General features: G+C 35.4%; 2 protein-coding genes across 8 annotated transcripts in view; one reads left to right on the top strand and one right to left on the bottom strand.

Annotated features, from left to right (window-relative positions):
* The first annotated feature begins 1,157 nt into the window (after positions 1 to 1,157).
* LOC135686503 (uncharacterized) lies at positions 1,158 to 7,811 on the top strand. The gene is made up of 7 exons (XM_065202749.2): positions 1,158 to 1,223; positions 2,259 to 2,351; positions 3,005 to 3,066; positions 5,143 to 5,255; positions 5,538 to 5,615; positions 6,012 to 6,084; positions 7,688 to 7,811. The coding sequence occupies exons 2-7, from the start codon at positions 2,285 to 2,287 to the stop codon at positions 7,775 to 7,777; spliced, it is 483 nt and encodes a 160-aa protein (XP_065058821.1). The 5' UTR covers positions 1,158 to 1,223; positions 2,259 to 2,284; the 3' UTR covers positions 7,778 to 7,811.
* LOC148960107 (fibroblast growth factor 1-like) overlaps positions 6,765 to 14,706 on the bottom strand; it is a 26,164-nt gene continuing 18,222 nt past the window's right edge. For all 7 annotated transcript variants that reach the window (XM_089109057.1, XM_089109056.1, XM_089109052.1 and 4 more), the window contains exons 3-4: positions 13,147 to 13,253; positions 6,765 to 12,229 (exon numbers count right to left, since the gene is read on the bottom strand). In XM_089109057.1, the coding sequence (XP_088965183.1) occupies positions 12,017 to 12,229; positions 13,147 to 13,253 (320 nt within the window). In that variant the 3' untranslated portion in view covers positions 6,765 to 12,016. The remainder of the gene's footprint in view (positions 12,230 to 13,146; positions 13,254 to 14,706) is intronic.

Genomic DNA, 14,706 nt, shown 5'->3' with positions numbered 1-14,706 from the left:
AAAAATAATTCTTTTCTGGCTTTTTCCCGGATTTCGAGTTTATTAACGATTTCAAGCGTTGTTGTATGTTTTTAGATACACACCTTTTTATAAGAACACTCGGCTCCAGCTGCAGCCTTTCGTTTCTTAACTTTTCGGATAATTCCGGCCTCACGTGTTTCCTATTTTTTCTTATTTTGTAATCGAACTTCCTGTGCATAGAAGTGTCCGGACACAAAAAGTGCCTGATAAAGCAATTAAAGCCACTCTCAAGGAATTTGTACTTTTACCTGTAGTTCCTGCAGTCCTGTTGCTATCTTTTTATCTTTCAATTTTTGCTGGTTTTTTTTTTTTGCTTGAGTTTTGTTGAATCTCAGCCTGCCTTGTTTCTTATGTCGTTCTTTTTTGGGCAAATCTCAGCCTGAGATTTCTTATAAGGGTCCAGTTATTTCTAATAGCCCCGCTAGTTTCAAACTCTCAGCATTCAGCAACTACCAAAACTGGTTGCGTCTATTCAGTTATGTTGTCTATTCTACATCCGAGCCCCAAAAGGGGAGGTCTTAGTGAATAAAACTAAAAAATACATTAAAACTTTAATTTTCAGAAGCCCAATAAATAAGGTAAACAATTTAAAGAGGTTCCTTGAAATCTCTTTATAGGGCTAGTAATGCCTCTCAGAATGGGTGGCCATGCCTGGCTTATTTTCTTATCTAAATTAAACTGAGGACTGGGCTGTCCTACAAATGATATTTGATAATTGTCTTGATTGGGATTTTTCTTGATTTTCTATCTTTCCGTAAATCTCAAATGTAATAGGTCTCTAGTCTGGGTACATAAAAGGGGAGCAAATAACAGGTTTCTCATATAAGCCCCATCATTTGCCCTAAGTGTTTATCTTTTTAAGGGTGCTTGTTTTTCTTATATATACTTAACAAAAGGAATAGATAAGTAAAATTCTTGAAATCACAATAACTTAAAAGATAAGCCCAAGTACGCGAAGCCTGCACACAGACTCAACTGGTTTTCCCAGAGATGAATTAAATTGAATGGAAAATTCAGTGTTTTTCTCCGGCTAAAGTATGCAGCACTGGGCTGTCTCTCCGGCATAATCGTTGCTGCGTCTCAAGTTTTACTGTCGTGCCTCTTTCTGAAATCAAAGTAGGGGAGTCTGGGTACTAAAGTGGCTGTCGAGCGTGCGCGATGCTTCCCATGTCCTTTCTTGCTCTGCCAATTTCGATTCACGTGTAAGTCAGGCCACAGCCATTTTCACTTATTTTAACTGAACAAATTGATATAAGGAACGTCGTGTATGGTTCTGTTTACGATAGTTAAGCAATATAGGCTCGTATAGATTGCATAGGCTGAAATAATTTGGTGTGGTATTTGGAAACCGATCGCTACGATGTTAGAGTTCTTTTACGGCCTAAATATATTAATTGAATTGGCCTCGTCAAATTGAAATATTTATTGTAAGCGAAAGGAAAATGATAGCTTATTGCAAAAAATATTTTATCTACTGCACACAGCAAACGATATGCGCAAATTCCAGTCAGTTTTCCCTTTATTCAATTTCCATGATTGATTTAAATTGACTGTTTCTCCGATGTTTCACCACGCTCCATGCAATAATAAAGCAACAAGTTTTAACTTCTAGTGCCAAAAATATCAATTGCTTTTCTAAGGTCAGACAATATCAAATGCCAAACCCCCGTTCTCAAAAGAAACCTGAGATTCATCCTGGCCTATATGATAATCTAGACTAGAGATGTTTTGTGCGTAGTCTAAGGTATTTAGTACAAGGTTGGCATGATAAAGGTTATTGGTATTTTTCAAGAGATTAGGCAATGCATCCCTCAAATGAATGACTTTATCCTCAAATGTAAAACTCTTTTGTTTATAAAGAGAATGTTGGGCAGCACAGTTGTGTTGGTGACAAAGAAGTTGACATTTATCTTTGATTTGTTCCCCTTAAACACTTGAAAATTCAGTTATTTCAGTAATTCAGTTGTACCTGTATTTGTAGTTTTCTTTAGCTATGAATTATTATTCTGTTTGTAGAAGACTATATCTATTACAAGATTATCAAGCTATTAATTAAAGTAAAACTTTTTTGCTGCTGACATAAGGTGGCTGGTTTAATTACATCCAAATTTTGTTTATTGACTTGAAGCAGCACTTAATGTGTATATATTTATATTAAAGAAAATTCTATTTATAGTAAAAAAAGCTCCATCTCCATTTGATGCCTGTATTTGTATCATCAGCTGTTTTTCCCCTAGTTTGAAATCAAGGGCACCAAGTGACAATGGGTGGAACTCACGGTTACCGCAGGGGGACAAGACATCTTTTCTCAAAAGCCTTCAAGAAGAAGGGTAATTCAACTGTCTTTTTAACTCGTTATATACAATGGTCTAACTGACTTAGGCCAAAAAGAAGTCATGAGTCAGAACCAGAAGCTTTCTGGAACTATATTTTTGTAAATTTATTTTGATGTTTAGCCAAAATATCTTCAAAGCAGTTTTTTATATTGCCAATCATTTCATTTGGCTTATTGGAAATGATTGTCTCTCTGATGCTGCAAACTGGAGATTGATTTATTCAGTAGGACATAGCTGACAGGAGAAAGCTAGTACCATAAGGGTGTTGCCCAATTGTAACTACTGCACTTGGTCGTAATCAGACTTCAGTTTGTGGTATTAAATGAGAGAATTGTTACACTTAGCCAATTTTGATGCCACTCCCAGGGATCACCCTAGCCAAGGAATTTGTTTCTTTTGTTTCATCTTTGTAAGCCTTTGTCACTGTCATATTGCCATATATATTTCTTCAGTATGTCAAGACTAACACAAGGAAATTGTTTCCACAAGGTTACTGCCCAATTTAAAATACTGGTTAGAATATCTATGAATATTATCTGGAAAAATTTACAGCGTAGCATCTAGCAAGTTTTTTGTTGAGCATCTTTTTAATTACATAATATATAGATGTTACATATTTTACTGATTTGTATTAAATTATTATACAGGTGTAGAGCATTTGTCAACATATTTAAAGGTCTACAGAGTTGGTGACATCATTGATATTAAGGTAACTTCCAATATTTGTTTTTCAGAGCTGTTTTTATTCCAATGGTTGTTTGGTTTCCCATTACTCAATAGCCATTTTGATTGTCTCTCACTTACTTGAACTGGGATTTACTTGAAAATTTGACTGGGTAGCTCAGTTGGTAGCGTGACAATTTTCAATGTGATTGATTTGAATCCATTTTCTCTCAGAGTATAATTTCTCCAATCATTTTTTTGGGCACACTTATTCTTATCACTCCTATCTAGTTGTAGCAGGCATAGGCACAGAGGAGGCTACAGGGCTTGAGCTCCTCCTGACAGCAATTTTAGGGGGCTCAGCTCCCCCTGGGGAATATGGAAGTTGGGTAGCAATTATGTTAGACAAATTGTTTCATATTTTTGGTTTCACACATAAAAATCATCTCAAAAGATTTAATTACAATAATGAACAATGTAAAGAAAATCACCCATAACCCTCAGCTAGGCCTCTTACTACCCTCTGAAGCAAAGCATGACACACAGCCTACAGAAGGGGTTTTTAAGTATTTTGAGTTGGGGGCCAGGAAAACATGTATATTTTCTTCTGGGGCCACTGAGTTTTCAACTCAACTTTTGGTCAAAATGAAATTCATATCTCATACTTACCAAAATAAATTAGAGATAAGATAGACAGGCCTACTATTTCATGTTAGATTCTATGTTCATAAAATCTATTCAGTTTACTTATTTTCATGAAATAAGTTTGGGAAAGATGAGTGATAGAAGGGAAAGAGGGAGGCCAATGATAATTCTGAAGGACATGATGCTGGACGGATGCTGGACAGATTGGCTGGGTGGTTGGCAGGGCTAAAAAGGTCAAACTGTAGCATAGTATATAAGGCCCAAGAAAATAGTTTAGCACACAAAATTATGTAACTTTACTTTTTTGTACCAGGTTAAGGCAGAAGATCATTGTTTGCCCCCACTGTGCTACATTTTGGCTAGGTCGTGTTTGCCCCCACTGTGCTACTTGCAGCACTTGATGTTAGATTCCAGGACACAAAATGTGTCCAGGGACTGCAAAACAAATTTCAGAAAGAGGCTGAAATGTGATGATTCCGGATTTTTTTAATAAATGCTGCCATCATTGTTAGTGGCAAGAAAAATTTTAGATTACTTTAATCTGGGGATGGCCAGAACTGGATCTAAAATAGATTCTAGTGCAAAAATATCCAAGGCAATTTTCTTAAGGATTTTTTATAATAAGGTTTCATTGTTTCATCTATTTCAATTTTGACATGAAAAAGGCCTTGGGCCTGGGATTGCATAAAATTGGAGAAAGAGATAAGTTCATTCTGTGAACGTTAACAACCACTTGAAATAGATGATGGTGTTGTTTGGAAATCATGTCTTATTGTTTTTACAGTAAAATATTTCGCTATAAAGCATTAAAATGATAAAAAAGCACTTCTTATTTTGGTACTCCTTTTCGGACTAATATGCTCATATGATAATTTACTGCAGAGAAAAATAAGATGCCAGGTCAGGCAAAAAAATTGAATCAAATTCCAAATTTTGATTGGTAAGCCAAAAATATTTTCGAGGTAAAAGTATTTGGTGGGCAGGATAAAATCTTGTTGCAGGCTGGAGTTGGCCAATGAGCCAGAGGCTAAGAATGGCTGGCGTACAGAAATAGAAAATGCACAGATAGATAATATGGAAAGAAATATATTTACATTCGGTATTTGTGAAGCCCAATGTGGCTGGGTAAGAGCTTTGACAAAAACTAAGGATGTATTGTACAATTTATTTGGCCATATTTTCTATGAGTTTTTTACATGCGCTATGTTATTAGAGGGAAGGTATATTGACAGGGATTTGGAAAACATAGCTAGGTAGCACAGTGGGTGAGCAAGGTTGTACAATGTCAGTGGTTGTTTGTTTAACTTGTGCCCTTGTTGTGTCACTTGCTCACACTTTCTCTCTGTATATATGTAAATTGATTTACATTATTTGGAAACAATATGATGCAATAGGCATTTGCTATTTTGCAACTTAAAAACTGCTTTCCTAATTTTTTGTAACATCTTACTTTACTGTGATTTTCTTCTACCTACAGGGAAATGGTGCTTTCCAAAAGGGTATGCCACACAAATTCTATCATGGAAAAACTGGCAGAGTTTACAATGTTACAAAGCGTGCAGTTGGTGTAATTGTTAATAAAAAGCTTGGGTAATTTGCATTATCTTTTCTGCCAACTCATCTCAAAAGCTATTAAGTAATATAAATTCATATGTTTCAAGATTCTGGTAGCAAAGAAAATGTGCCAGATTGACAGGGTTGAAAGCCTCTGTCATTTTACAATGTCATTTACTTTTTTGCCAACCTGTCCTCCTTCCAGTCAACTGTGAGCCCCAATATACATTTCATAAGATTCATAGTTGAAATTTATATGGACAGCAAGCCTGTTTTTGTCTATTTTTAACCTATTTTTTTAATTCTTTTTTTCCATAGAAACCGTATCATTCCAAAAAGAATCAATGTAAGAATAGAGCATGTAAAACATTCAAAGTGCAGAGATGACTTCTTAAGGTATTTTGTTTACATATTTTCTTCTTAAGGTATTGTATTTGCATCTATCAAATGTTTTTGTTGGCTATTAGAAGCTACATGTTTTAATTTTGTATGTATAAATATAAACACTATATATATATGTATTTAACAATTTATATTTTTATGTTGTAAAGTATATACATGCACAATGATGTTGTAAGTAAAAACTGCATGATGTTTACATCTAGAATATGATGTTGTGTTAAATAACTATGTTCATATATTTTAGCCATTAGACTACACAGTAAGCCTTTATGAATCATGCTTGCATGCTAATTCTTGTTTTCATGCCGAAGATTAGTTATCCAATGATTACTCTAAATTTTTAGCCCAATACCCAAAGTTTTTGTAATAACGTAAACTTCATTTTTTAAGGCGTGTTAAGGAAAATGAAATAAAAAAGAGAGAGGCCAAAGAGAAGGGTATCAGGGTGGATTGCAAGAGAAAGGTTCGTATTTTATGTTTTCTTTTTCAATATTTGAAAAATGTAGAAGGTAAAGTTAAAGAAGTTTATTGACATGTTAATTTAGAAATTAAAGTGCAGCTCTTTCTTCAAAGGCCATTATATAAATTGATACAATTTTATTTACTTATGCTTCTCACATGGATCTTTCTGGATACATGCTGTAAATTTTAGATCATTTTTTGAATGTTTATTTCCACATTTTGTTCCATCTTGCTTTCTTATAAGATATTGTGCCTTCTAAATAGATACTGCTGATTTGCCCAAAAATTTTATCATGTATTCATCAAAATATCAACCAATATTTATTGGTTGTATTTTTAATTTTTCTTGATTTTGGTACATTGTGAGTGTAATTTCAATCTCTTAAATGTAAGGTTAAGTGTCAATGTAAAGTAAAAGTGTCTCAAGCTTTGCAAAGTTTGTCATGCTTTGCTTTACAAAGTATGTCAAAGCAAAAATCAGATAAAACTGCATTTATTAATCAACTTAAATAAATTAGTTGAAATAATTTATAAAAACTCAAATAAATTAGTTACCACTTCTGTGATATGGTAGGGGGTGATGAAATATAGGCATTGAGAAGTGTGTTATTGCATTTTGATGCATAAGGTTTAAGGTACACGGTGATCAAAATTCCTGAAAGCGATTAATCTACTCTGACCTTGCCAATGTGGCGTTGGGTTGTTGACAAAAAACTTCAGCAAGATAAAAGGGGGTGGCCTTGCTTATTTAATAGATTATATAAGGTATATTGCATGTTGCATGCAATTATGAAATTAAGATATTAGAATCCTTCCCAGTAGTCTGTTGCTCCTGCTGAGGTTTCTTGTAAACATCCTTTTAGGGATGATGACAAAAAAGGCCGAGTTAAAGTGTACCAAATCTTTTGTGTCAATTTTGTGATTACTATGCACAATGATCTTTTTGGATGCAAATACCTTCTTCTGACCCTACCTGTTCTAAAACTTGATAAATAAACAGGCAACTTAAACAGCTTTTGTATTTACTTACGATCACAGCAGTCTCTTTTGGCTCCATTGTGTTGTATTTTCGACATTGAACTGCAACAAGTCATATGTCAAATTCCATGTTTAAGTATAAATAGTTTTTTAAGTTTATTTAATCATCAAATAAAGTAACGATAATATAGTGAGCAAATAATATAGTTGATATTTGATTTATTTGCTCATTATATTATCCCTATTTGGATGAAGTACCACAATAAAGTATCTTTCAATTTAAACGGTTAAACCAAACTCAGAAGCTTTAATAGATGTAAAGCAAAATTTCGTTTTTCTAAAGCAGATAAACACTTTTAAGAGTTTTAAGAGAGCTAAACTAATAAAGTTTGTTTAAAGTTGTCCATGAGTTGGATTATTGGTATCTTAATTTTAGTAGAAATAAAGGTTAGTTGTCGATGTTTGATTTGATAATATTCCTTAAAATAGCAAAATGTGTTTTTTTATTTTATAATCACAATTAATATTTAAATTATTAAGAATGATGCAAAGGGTCGTCCGTATATCCAGCATGCATCAGTGCCATTGTTGATCCCCGTCTTGACAGTGTGTTGTATTCATTTCAGCCCCAGCCTCCACGTGGTGCTGCCATCGTATCACAGAAGAATAACGAGCCACAGTTGATCGAGCCAATCCCTTACGAGTTCATCATCTAAATATTTTTTTACTTTGATGAATTGTGAAGCAAAATTGTGTACTTTCTATGGCGTTCTCTTTCTTTATGACAGACTTTCGGTATGAATAACTGGCGGTTGATCGTGATTGAATAACTGGAGCTTCTAGTGATACTTCACGAGGTTAGCAAATTACCTAAATATATTTCTGGCGGTCCCATATATCCTACGTTGCATTATGAATACCTGCATTGTTCCGAAACCACTTGGATTGGGTTGAAATTGAAAGATTACCAAAAAGTGCGCTGTCGAACTTTCTACAAAGATTACCGGAAGTTGAGCCGGGGAAATTCGTAATGAAAAGGAACCCTACTTTGCATGGTAAACTGAATGCCTTGCGACAAGAAGCGGGATATGTCGATCATCCGTTACAAATTTGAAACAAAAAAGTCTTTAAAAACACTGGGCTAATTATATGCTATCTTTCTAGATACCTACAAAGTATCTTGGAAAGTCGTCGTTTGTAACGTCGATATAATCATCTTAAAAACTCATGATGGTGGGTTAAGAGATAAACTACTTAAAATTAGGACATCGTGCCATCATAGTAAAATAACATTCATACTAACTATGGTGCTACGCGGCACTAAGGTTACATGTGGAACATACACGCTTTTTTACGAGAACCAGCAAATTACAGTTCTGGTTGACTGTTCTTGATTGGAGTCTTCAATGTTCTTGATTTGCTCTTAAAATATAAGGTGTAAGTAGTGCAGTCGCTTTATACTATTGTGCTTAAAAAGTGTTCATGCCCATTTACAAACAGAATAAGCCATCCCTTGTTTGTTTGAGAATTCACTGACAAATCACCCCTGAATGAAAACAAATATATTCTTTTAGAAAGATAATCATATACAATCAATAAGGTGTTCGTGTATAATTAATAATGACGCAATTTATCAAACTACAAAACTAATACAATCGTAGCAACACTGAACAATGTCCTAAAAATATGTTGTCCATAGTCAAATTATCTGAATAGATAGTTTGGTCACGTGATTTAGAAGTCAAAATGATTTTCATAAAGGGCGGAAACGGAGACCTACTTTTAGCAAGAAATGCCGTTTGCCCATCCCGCCATGTTGGGAGTTTTCAAATATGTCCAAAAGAACAAACAGATGCTAAGAGCCATAATTGTCCCTTGTGATTTTTTCGAACATGGTTTGCTACCTATAATCGTTCTCTGAAGTATTTCAGGGATCGGTGCTTGGACCAACATACAGTCCTTCAGGGGCGAAACCAAAAACATCTTCGGAGAGGTAAAGATGTGCTTTTTGCCGACAAAAATGGGCGTGTCTCACTCTTAATGAGGGTGGTCAAAAGATAAATACTCTTATATGCTGTGTTATGCGTTTCTGTTTCAAAGTTCATACTTCAGTGCTATACTTTGAAAGTTCAGATACTACAGAAATGTTAATACGTTACAATTGTTGCGAAAAGGATGTTAAGTGAGTACAAAAATTGTTTCTTTTGCCCGGCAAAAATCCTCGATTTGCCGACGAACAAATTGTTGGAGGGGTGCCGGAACCCCACCTCCTTTGGCGACGCCCCTGCACGCCTTGTGGCCAAATCTTTGATCTAACAATTTACAGTCGCCAATGACCATCCAAACAGAAGATGCCACGCCAATTATGAAAATGTCAACGGTAATTTTCCTGAAACCAATTCGGTAAAACTTCTCTTTGGATCAGTGATACTTTACGTGAGGAAATTGTAAACCTGAAACATAAGCTTTCATTCTTTGTAATGTAAAGCCCCATCGTGGCTCTGTGCTGTGCTGCCACAAGCATTGACTCTTTAATGCTAAGTAGTGTCGATAAATAGCTGTTGAAATTGATATGATATTCTGCAAGAATCGTTGAAAGCGTCCTATAACCCCGCTTCGATATATCTGTGCAACAACCTATGTCAATAAACTTTTTATTTTCTGATCTGTTGTGGATCTGGTATTGACAGATAGGAGGAGCTGATCTTATTCACTCGACATCTAAAGGCATAACGTTGGCCTACGTGTAGACCCCCCCCCACCTTTTCAAAAGAAAAAAAGGAAATTGTAGCCTCTTTTGGAAGGGTGGTCTACATGTAGGCTACATAACGGCACCATTAGACAATCTATAAGTCTTTAACCTTCAAATAGCCTTAACTATAAACGCAGTTTCAAATCTAACATTGGGATTTAGATTTGGAATAAAATAACACTTGAAATCACCGCCCAAACCAAAAAGGGCTTTTGATCCAAATCTATAAAAAGTGGCTTATCTCTAGTAAGAAATCTACCATCCAAACACAAGCTCTAAACAGCTCGTGATTTATCTTTAAAATTGTGCAATTAAAAATCCAATATTGCATGTCGTACATATTTTCTTTCTTTTATTTTTTGCTTAAGGTTTTTAATCTTCTTCTTTGTTTAGTTAATGTAGTTTTTATTTTTATAATTTCATTGACTTTGTTGCTACATTTCTCTTTTGTTATTTTCACCGAAGATTTTTTTTAATTTGCTAAAGCTGGGGGACTTTACTCGAGAGGGCTTTTTTAAACACCCCCAAGACAATGATCTATGTTATGTAATTTTCCTTTGCATCCCTGCTAGCAACGTAGTGACGTATCGTAAGATAGATTAATAGGTTGATCTAGGTGAAAAGGAAAGGAGGACCCTGAAATAGTGCCAAGTCTATTTGAGAGCAAAGCCATACCTTTGTTATATGATGATTAAATTATATTTATCTTATGTAGATCCTGATACAGTTGGCACCTCACCCATATCAAGACTTGACTTCGATGCTTTCATTCAGTACAATATCTGTTTGTTCTATAAGTTTGACTGCAACCTTATCAAAGTTCACAACGGCGGTGTTAATTGGGGTGAGGCTCTTCGTACAGTAGATTGATAAGTTTCTCACTCAGAAAATATCACTGTATACAAGCACTCTTTGTTTTATGCAATAAGTTACAAAGTATTTCATAAAACCGAAATGGATCTTAAATACCTATATTTACAACAGTTTACTAGATATCTGCGCAATCATTACATCATATACGATAGCTGAAATAGTAAAACATAGAAGAAAATGGTGAATAAATACAAGATTTTGCATAATTAGCATAGAAGGCTACGATCTAGCGTACAAGTAGTTGAGCAATTCTTTAAAATTTAAGCCATAATTGCAAAACAAGTATAGAACAACGAAAATACGTGGACGGGCCTTACAGATGAAGCTGGGAATCGACTTGAGTTAATTTCTTGTCGATATCTGGTAGCGTACAGGATAATTATTCTTTTTCCTCTTTCAAACAGGAACCTGTTATCTTGACAGGCAATTACTGCAGTTTAATTCATCCAACGTATTTCAGTTTTCTCTCCTCTCTAGCTTAAAAACGAATTAACTGAAAGTGATAGAAGGAAATAGCACGCTTATATTTTGGACTGTTTTTCTGTGACCTTTTGGATATTTAAAGTTTTACGGAAGTGACACTTTCATTAACTCGAAGAAGAGAAACTTTCTAAACACGAGATCTCCGCCTATTTCTGGAAGTAGGTTGAGAGACTGATGATTTTCGAATACCACAAACAACTCTTTTATCACTAAATGGTGGGAAAGTTCTTGAATAAGGAGACATGAATTTAGAAGAAAATTTTGTTTGCCAAATAATAATATAATCCGAAACCAAAAGCACACCTTTTTTAGAAGTTTACAGTGAATTTTCAGCTTAACTGTTTTTGACGAGGCCCATTTTCTGCATACCTTTGTCAAGGTGGGGCAACGCTTTATGCCCCGAATGAGAATTCTACTTTGAAACTTACTTTGTGAATTTATTGTTGGCCTATGCGATTTATGTAACGTAGAAAACCAATCCGCAGTCAGCAAAAAGGTTGCTTTAAAAGTACCTTAGACTTCTGCAAGATGTTCTCAACAATTTACCTACCTTGTACAGTTATTTCTAGTTCAAATGATTATAATTATCACCCATGTCCAAGTACTATGAAGCACTTACGCAGTCTTTGATAAACTAACGATATGACGATTGGTCGTCCATTTGACGATACACTGCTAGAGAATATTTGCACACAGCGCTACTTACTGTGGAGGCAGACCCGTGCTTTCCAGTTTTTCCCTGTCTCAGGCTGTCAAGACCATGGAATGGTCTCCAGGTCAAGCCAAAGGTTCTTACTTGACTCCTTCTGCGAGTATCTGCAGACCTATAGTATTTTTTTCGAAACCCTCAGTATCTTACAACAATGAACTGTGCTGAACGCTTGTTGGGGTTCGTATTCTTGCCTTTCTTCATTGTTCCATATTGCCCGTTGTCCTTCTTTTTAAGTGCCAGGTACCAGTTGTTGCGCCTTTTGTATGCTCTTTCGAAAGATAGGTAATTGTGCTTGTCATCTTTGCTTCCAACGCGATAAAAGAATACGCTCTGTATCGTCCTTTGAGGCTGCAAGGAAAAAAGGATCATTTATTTTTCTTTTGCGTCAAAAAGCATGGATGTCAAGAAATATCTTGTATCAAAGTCAATATGAAAGGTTTTTTCACATCGACATTTCCTAGGCAATCAGACCATTGTCAAAAGCGATGTCGCCTTCTTGTCATTCCATTTTATAAGAACCAGATAGTTCTTACTGTTGTTCTGTTTATATTTTAACATTGATATTTCTACACCTACATTGGCGTAAATTGTTTCTAAGGCCACTAAACAGCAGTTTTTCCTCATTTTTTTAGTCGCGCAGTTGGTTAGTTGACAAAATCTGCTATCTACTTAAAATCTCCAGATCACTTTAGGGTTTTGTGGCGCCCTTATGTTCAGAAAAAGTGCATGCACACGACTGACCATTGCGAAGATGATCATTGAAAACAAATCTACCATGGGTACCAAACCAAAGTCACACCTAAACCACACCCTGTCATTGTTTCCTAAACACTTTCCTGAACTCTGCGCTGGCCCTCTCCTATTTTCAGACAAAGCAAATTCTAAATCGTATGCATTCTTTTTTAAAAGAATACCGAGGCTCGGTTGTCAAAAAATGAATCGATATGCCCAGCCTCTTTAGAAGATGTATTTCTTAAAATTTTCCCTCGTGTTAAAATGCAATTCTGTTTTTCAATTGTTTTAGAAACAGTTCACAGTATGTATTTTCATGCTGAAATATGAACACTATTAAGAACAGTGCAGCCTCAATTCATCCAAGGAACAAGAACATCCCTTGGCCAACGTTACCTGGTCTTAATAACAAAAGGGTGTAAAGCTCGTGTTAACTTACGCTACGTTCTTTGAGTAAAAACAATTTTACTTTTTGTAAAGCGCTAGGTGGGCCTCGTCTGCTCGTATTGTTTTTGTAAAAGGTTTTCACTTACCACGGCTTTAACTTTGCTGTCCGATGTCATGACCAGGTACCTGTACGGCTGGTTTTGTGTCCGAATGATAACGAGCTGCCTTGCGTACATAAGGATTGTTAGCCGTGCTGAAATTGAAAGAAATGATAAATCACTCTCTAAAATTATTTCAAAGCTTTCCGATCCACGCTTAGTTTAGTTGGCTTAGTTTGGTAAATTGTTATAGATACTGAAGTACTTGAACAATATTTAGTTTCCATCAATTTTTTATCAAAGCTGTTTGTTTTAATGAACGATGCTAGAAAGAGATGAAGGTAATGCTTCTGTTTAATCAGTATACACCCCTTTAGAAGGTACCCTCGCTGAGTTCTTGCCACTTCAAACGTTGAGTACTAATATCATAACAAATTTAGTACAGTAAACTCTGGTTATAGTCAAACTAAATGTTACTTGAAAATTTAGGACTGGAAGTGTACCTGTAAGCGGAGCTAAATTGAATAATTTTCAATATTTGGGTCTAAATTTTATGTGACTGTAAAGGCTAGTGTGACTTTAACCAGAGTGACTATAAGCGGAGCCGACTTCACATATAGAGAACTTCACAAAAGATTCTCGTGACTCAAAATCCAACGATATAAAATTAGCGATTGATATCAGACAATCCATATCTTCTTGACTCAACAACCAGATAAACTTATCACAAAGATCAAGGGATGAGATTCGGAGAATTTTTGAATAAATCATAGATTACAAAAAATTCCTAGCAGTCTCGTAAAGGGGCAAACTAATAAAAAATGAATTTCGTCCTCCACAGCAGTTTTATTAAAAGACTGACAATACAGAAATTTTCTATCAGCCCTAGGTATTGGATTCGTCCCGTATCTACCTGTTTCAATCCTGATGTTGTGAGCACTGAGACATAGTTTTGCAAAGTTGGGTATTTTCTTTTTGCTAGGTATCAAGTCTAAGTAATGCTCAAACTTATGGACCGTCGCTATACAGGCTAGTTTTAGCCTACTGCTAAAGTGTTTTTTCAGTACAAATTATCTGTGCTCTTCTCCCCGTTTCTTTTAATTGATCTTCCCCATTTCATTGACGTCATATTAAGAAAGTGTTCCATGTGAAGAAGAAAACAGCCAAACGACACAGGAAGTATAAGCGTATGGCAAACTGATGATTTCCCGCGCTTTGTATGTTGCTTTCCTTTATTTTTGTCAAAGAAAACAAACGACTTTTCACTCACGTGAGAACTAACGGTTCAGCAAAACATTTCCAGCTGGTAGCAAACATGTAAAATGCCAGATCGTTTGAGGTCGAACTATTTAAAGGCATTTGTGACGTAATTTTGAATCCGATGGAAAGGTGCGATGTCATTAGGCCTAGCCTGCTAACTTAAACTTTCTTATAACAATTGGCTTTCTTTAAAGGTCCTTGAAGCTAAATTGGGTTACATTGTAAAGGTAGAAAACATTCGCGATCGTTCCATGACTTTCACTCCCCTTCCCTTTAAGAATTGTTATCAGTAAGGCCCAGTAGTAATGAATGCAAATCCACAAAATTCAACAGAAGTATTTATTTTGG

Source organism: Rhopilema esculentum, chromosome 6, assembly GCF_057945365.1.
Source record: "Rhopilema esculentum isolate cy_ngs chromosome 6, ASM5794536v1, whole genome shotgun sequence".
Lineage (NCBI taxonomy): Eukaryota > Metazoa > Cnidaria > Scyphozoa > Rhizostomeae > Rhizostomatidae > Rhopilema > Rhopilema esculentum.
The sequence above is the reverse complement of the archived record's forward strand: the minus strand, read 5'-3'. Positions and strand labels throughout refer to the sequence as shown.

What these genes read in the sequence shown, in the direction of transcription:
- LOC135686503 (XM_065202749.2), top strand. Translation starts at nt 2,285, where the DNA reads ATGGGTGGAACTCACGGTTACCGCAGGGGGACAAGACATCTTTTCTCA. An exon ending in GTGACATCATTGATATTAAG is followed by an intron (nt 3,067 to 5,142) that starts GTAACTTCCAAT and finishes TTCTACCTACAG; the next exon opens with GGAAATGGTGCTTTCCAAAA. An exon ending in GGGTGGATTGCAAGAGAAAG is followed by an intron (nt 6,085 to 7,687) that starts GTTCGTATTTTA and finishes TATTCATTTCAG; the next exon opens with CCCCAGCCTCCACGTGGTGC.